Source organism: Bos javanicus, chromosome 7, assembly GCF_032452875.1.
Source record: "Bos javanicus breed banteng chromosome 7, ARS-OSU_banteng_1.0, whole genome shotgun sequence".
Taxonomy (NCBI): domain Eukaryota; kingdom Metazoa; phylum Chordata; class Mammalia; order Artiodactyla; family Bovidae; genus Bos; species Bos javanicus.
The window spans coordinates 2,317,441-2,323,440 of record NC_083874.1 but is presented as its reverse complement, the minus strand read 5'-3'; the positions used below and the strand labels follow the sequence as shown (position 1 = coordinate 2,323,440).

Sequence of the window (6,000 nt, the reverse complement as noted above, 5' to 3'; positions counted from 1 at the left end):
TAGTTTATTCTCAGCACAGCAGTCAGTGATCACTAAAAAAATGGACATAAGAGTTTATCTCTGCAGTGCCCAGAGCATTCTCTTTCAGAGTCAAATCCAGTGGCATAATGACCAATAAGAGCCTATAAATTTAGTCCTCTTGCCTCTGATCTCCTGCTTCTCTGTCTCCTTATTTCTGTTTCTGCAACTGTAATCTTACTGTCTCCTCAATAGGCCAGGTATGCTCCTACCATAGGGCACCTGCCTGTTGGTCTGTCAGAAAGCTTTCCACCAGATATTTAGTTTGGCTCACTTCTCATCTTCCGCAGGTTCTTCTTCAAATGTTTGACCTTGTCAGTCAAACATGTCTTAACCACTTTGTGTAAAATTGTAAAATCGCTCTCATCAAGGGTCCTGGTCCCCTTTCTTGTTCTTATTAGCATGTGGCAGTATCTAAATACATACCATTTATTTATTTTATTTACATAGAGTTGATTTACAATGTTTTGTTAGTTTCTGGTGTCCAGCAAAGTGATTCAGTTATGCAGCTATACATATTCTTTTTCAGATTATTTTCCCTTATAGTTTATTACAAGATATTGGATATAGTTCCCTGTACTACACAGTAGGACCTTGTTGTTTATTTTATGTAGTTTGTATTTGAAAATCCCTAAATTCTAATTTATCCCTCCTCTATCCCTTTTCCCCTTGGTAACCATAAATTTGTTTTCTGTGTCTGTGAATCTGTTTCTGTTTTGTAAATAAATTCATTTGTATCACTTTTTAGATACCACATATAAGTGATACCATATGATACTTGTCTTTCTCTGCCTGATTTACTTCACTTAGTATGATAATCTCTAGGCCTATGTATTTTGCTGCAAATGGCATAATTTCATTCTTTTTTTTTTTTAATGGCTGAGTTATTTTTGATATTATTTTTCTGCTTTCTCTCCCCTTGACAATTTAAGCTGCATGAATGCAGAGGTTGTGCCAGTTTTATTTACTGGTTTATTTCTAGCATCTACAACAAAACCAGGTGCAAGACAAGTGTTAAATATACTTTGTTAAATATATGAATAATGCAATCATACAACAGTGAAAATGAATAAACTTTTCATATATGAAGATAGGTGAACCTAATAAGTTTAGCATGTAAGTCACATTCAGCGTGTAAGTCACAGAAAAACATATAGCAGATTCTATTTAGATAAAGATGGAACACCTTGCAAAAGTAAGCACATTGTTTTAGGGGCACCTGCTTGAGATGTACGAATCAGGCTAAGCCAGGAAGTGCTTAACACAGTTTAGAAAAATGAGGAACATCGTGGACAGGTCTTCCGAGATTCTGGTCAAGTTTTCTTTTGAAGCAGAATGTTGAGTATATGGGTTAGTTTCATTATGCTTAAACATACCTGTTCATACACTATCCTCCGTGTACACATTAAAATAATTAAAAACAATCAAAACTAGCTGGTAGGAGCTAGGTAGCACTGACCTTAAAGGCGTCAAAATTCAGGGTTTTTATTCAAATGATTTTGCCTGTCTAACAAAACAAGTCACGCAGCTGATTTAGGCAGGAAGCATTTTGGAGGAGATAACCGGCCTTATTTGTTAACGTGAACGGCCCCTCGCACTGCAACCCCAGGAGACAAACAGCTAGGCCCAACAGCGTCCCAGAAGAGAGAATAATCCCGTCTGGGAAGTTGCGGCGCCACCGGCGCCCCTGGGAAGTGTAGTAGGCGCGAGCCCATAGGCATGCCGGGAGTCGTAGTTCTCCTGGGTTTGCGGGGCTGCAAGGAGGGCTCGCGGCTTTCTCGGGGCTCGTGGCGCGGGTGATCCCGGCTCTGCTAGGGCGGCCTACCAGGGACTGAGAACCTCTCGGTTGCATCTTCCGGTGGCAGTCAGAGCCAGCACGTGTGCGGGTCTGGGCTGGGAGGTGTGCCGGCCGGGCGGGGCTGCGCGCAGGCACCAGGGAGATACCGAGGCCGAGTGGGTCTGGAGGCGGTCTGCACGGCCCAGGCCGCGATGCTTCAAGGGGAGTCGCTGCCCTGCCCTCACTCCCACCCCTCCCCAGGGAGAGTCGCGGGCAGGGAGCGCCCCGTCAGGTGAGTTGGGGTCGTCCGGGACTGCTGTTGGTGGGAGTCTTTTGTGGCTGGCTTTTCAGAAATTTCTGATGAAACAGTAACAACAATAACAATGCCTATGGAGACCTTATCTGTGCCAGGTGCTAGTCTGGCGCCTTGGATGAATGAATTCATTTCAAGCTCAGATAACAGGTAGATCCTGTTTTACAGATGAAGAAAATGAGGCACAGGTGGACAGCTAATTTGCCACATCAACTGGGGCCTTGGACTCCACCATGATCCTTTTTGCCTCTACTGTGTACTTAGCAGTTTTGTTTCTTGGGGAAGGTCACTAGACTCCCTGGTTCTCAGTCTCTCTCACATCTGTAATATGAGGTAGCAATACTTTTTAGAGTGGTTGTGCGGATTAAATAATACATGCAAGATTCAAGATGGGGAGAAGATGTGCATCGTAGAGTAACTATGGCACTTGTACAGCAGCTTTCCTTCTCTGGCTGACAGTACACAGCACACTCGGTTTGCTGAGCTTTCATGCCAGGTGCTATACCGGTAGAACCTCCTGCAAACTTAGGTGGCTAGTGCAGCAGCCTTGGCCACCACTCTTCTCTGACAGTGGTCTGCCTACGTCTCTTACCTGGCTTTCCCAGTTGGGGGTTGTGTATGAAGAATAAACGATTTGGGGAGCTGCGGATGCTAAAAGAGGTGGCACTTGCGGAATTTGTGTTTAGGAGTGGCATCCAAATCGGTGTGCATGATGTGTGACACTTCCCTGGAAAGAACACAGCAGTCCAGGAAGGAGCCACTCAGGAGCACCTGTTGGTCATCCTGCTGAAGGAAGGGGGACCCCTTCCAGGGCCCGAAACTGGGCTCTTGTCTAACACTCGGAAATGAATTGTCCGAGGAGACACATGTGCTGACAAAGCAAGAGATTTTATTGGGAAAGGGCACCCGGGTGGAGAGCAGTAGGGTAAGGGAACCCAGGAGAACAGCTCTGCCGCGGGGCTCGAGGTCTCGGGTTTTATGGTGATGGGATTCGTTTCTGGGTTGTCCTTAGCCAATCATTCTGACTCAGAGTCCTTCTTGGTGGTGCACGCCTTGGTCAGCCAAGATGGATGCCAGAGAGAAGGATTCTGGGAGGTGGTCAGACAGGTGATGTCTCCTTTTGACCTTTCCCGAACTCTTCTGGTTGGTGTAGGCTTATTAGTTCCCTGTTCCTTACTAGGAGTCCTGTTGTAAAACAACTCATGCGAATAGTTACTATGGTGCCTGGCCAGGATGGGTGGTTTCAATCAGAGTGCTTCCCCTAACAACTCCATAGAAAAAGAGACGATATGTGTGGGCAAACTCCTTTATTGTGGTTTCTTCAGGAAGGAAATGGTGAAGCAAGGCAAACAGGCTTAGGATTGGCTAGATATGTTTGAAAGTGGCAGTCTGGGACACTCACGTTTGCTGTGACCATTTAAATGTATAGTTTAAAACTATCTTCAGGACTCCAGAAGCCTGTGATGAGTTGCAATTTGCTTAGATACAGCTAATAGAGCCCATTGGATGTTAAAAAGCATCTATATATGGAAATTAGAATTATGGTTAATACAAGGTGGACGTAGAGGTTGACAAATTGTCTTAGAACTTAATTGGCTTAGTAGGCACACTTTTAAACTTGGTTTGCCTCATTTATTTGGCATGGCTTTGTTCGGACCTAATGGACATTATGGGTAGTTGTAACTTCCTTTTTCCAAGCCGTGCTTTGACACCAGAGTTCATGACACCTTTTTTCTTTGCAGACCTACCTTGTCAAGCACTCTGCTCTCCCTTGACAGGAAAACTGAGAAGGAAAGAATGGCCTTGGATTTGCTGCCTGCTCAGGTGACAGTAAGTACATTTTGTCTTTTCCATGAATTTCCCACTGTGTTCAGAGATGGTGGATATATTTCCATTCCTTGTCCAGCTACTTTGCTTTCCAGTGAAAACTATGGTGAATCTAGAGTCTGATGGTTTTTCCCATGGTCCTGGACTTACCAAGGGGTTGCTGAGGAATGTGCATCCTCTGTCCCTAGACAGAGGTCACTCTTAATTCACACCCAAACTCACTTCATGAGCAAAGATTGAGTTGGCTCTGAACATAGGCTTCCAGATAGGATAGGTGCTTGGTGAAGAGTAGGGGTATAGGCAGTCTTTATCTTCACCGGTGATAGAGTGTCACTGGAGCAAAGCCATGGAAGGGCCGAGACACACGCTCAATAGGCATTTGTTGAGCACTGACAATGTACAGGGTGCTGTGCGTGTCACTGGGGATACAGAGAGGATATAGAGAGGAGAGGTGTTATTTCTGTCCTCAGGGAGTTTGGTACTGATCTTAGGAAATGACCAAATGCCCAAGAAAATTCAGGGAAGAGATTGGAGAAGTGGAGTTATTTTGAGCTGATACTGAAGGTTAGGACTGATGCCTGGTGGGCATCACAGAAGGAACTGAACTTGACCCGGGCTCTCAGGCTGACGCTGGGGAGGACAAAGGACTCCCTCTTTCTTGGCACTTTCTCTGCCTTGCGCAACTGTGATGCTAAGCCATCTCATATCCCTCTCGTCCATTGGGTGCCTCTATTTCCTTCTCTTTTGTTTTTTTCCCTGCTATTTCAGATCCCCCTCCAGCTCTTGTTTCTTGGTCCTTTTGAGATCTCTCTTCATTATTTAACTCTCATTTTTCTCAGGATCTTTATCGACTCTCTCTCCTCAGACCTGAACTTTTTCCTAAAGATCCAGTTTGTCATTCCCAAACTCTTATGAAATATTTCTACATGGAACTTCTGTTATTCTCCCAACACCAACTTTCTTCCCTTGTTTGTCACTGGCTGCTTTTCTAAAAAGTAGTAGCAGCCCACAGTTTGAAAATGTGGACTCTGGAAGTTGATTTTATGAGTTCACATGCAGACTCACAAGGTGATGAAATAAAATTATTTTCTTCCTCTGTGCTTATTTCCTCATATGTAAGTGTGGTTAGTAATATACATGCCTCATTTAAACTTGCTAATAGAGGACTGCTAATATCTGCATTTTACAGATGGGGAAACTGGGGCATAGAGAAGCAATTAACTTAATCACAGTTTTGTTGTTCAGTTGCTCAGTCATGTTCAACTCTTTGCAACCCCGTGGACTGCAGCATGCCAGGTTTCCCTGTCCTTCACCATCTCCCGGAGCTTGCTCAAACATGTCCATAGAGTCAGTGATGCCATCCAACCATTTCATCCTCTGTCGTCCCTGTCTCCTTCTGCCTTCAGTCTTTCCCAGCATAAGGGCCTTTGCTAGTGAGTCAGCTCTTGACATTAGGTAGCCAAAGTATTGGAGCTTCAGCTTCAGCCTCAGTAATTCCAATGAATACTCAGGATTGATTTCCTTTGGGATTGACTGGTTTGATCTCTTTGCAATCCAAGGGACTCTTAAGAGTCTTCCAAAACAGTACAGTTCAAAAGCATCAGCTCTTCGGCATTCAGTTTTCTTTATGGTCCAACTCTCACATCCATACATGATTACTGGAAAAAGCATAGCTTTGACTAGATGGACCTTTGTCGGCAAAGTAATGTTTCTGCTTTTTAATATACTGTCTAGGTTTGTCATAGCTTTTCTTCCAAGAAGCAAGTGTCTTTTAATTTCATGGCTGCAGTCACCATCTGCAGTGATTTTGGAGCCCAAGAAAATAAAGTGTGTCGCTTTTCCATAGTTTGTTGTGATCCACACATTCAAAGTCAGTGAAGTAGAAGTAGATGTTTTTCTCGAATTCTGTTACTTTCTCTATGATACAAGAAATGTTGGCAATTTGGTCTCTTGTTCCTTTTCTAAACCTAGCTTATACGACTGGAAGTTCTTGGCTCACATACTGCTGAAACCTAGGTTGATGGATTTTGAGCATAACCTTGCTAGCCTGTGAAAAAGTCCAATT

At 44.1% G+C, this 6,000-nt stretch overlaps 1 protein-coding gene across 2 annotated transcripts in view; it reads left to right on the top strand.

Moving 5' to 3' along the window:
• Positions 1-1,136: 1,136 nt before the first annotated feature.
• The window catches only part of ZNF354C (zinc finger protein 354C), a 42,156-nt gene continuing 37,292 nt past the window's right edge, over positions 1,137-6,000 (top strand). The window contains exons 1-2 of one of the 2 annotated variants that reach the window (XM_061421306.1): positions 1,137-2,087; positions 3,851-3,938. In XM_061421306.1, the coding sequence (XP_061277290.1) occupies positions 2,008-2,087; positions 3,851-3,938 (168 nt within the window). In that variant the 5' untranslated portion in view covers positions 1,137-2,007. The remainder of the gene's footprint in view (positions 2,088-3,850; positions 3,939-6,000) is intronic. The other variant, XM_061421307.1, reaches the window with a different exon arrangement.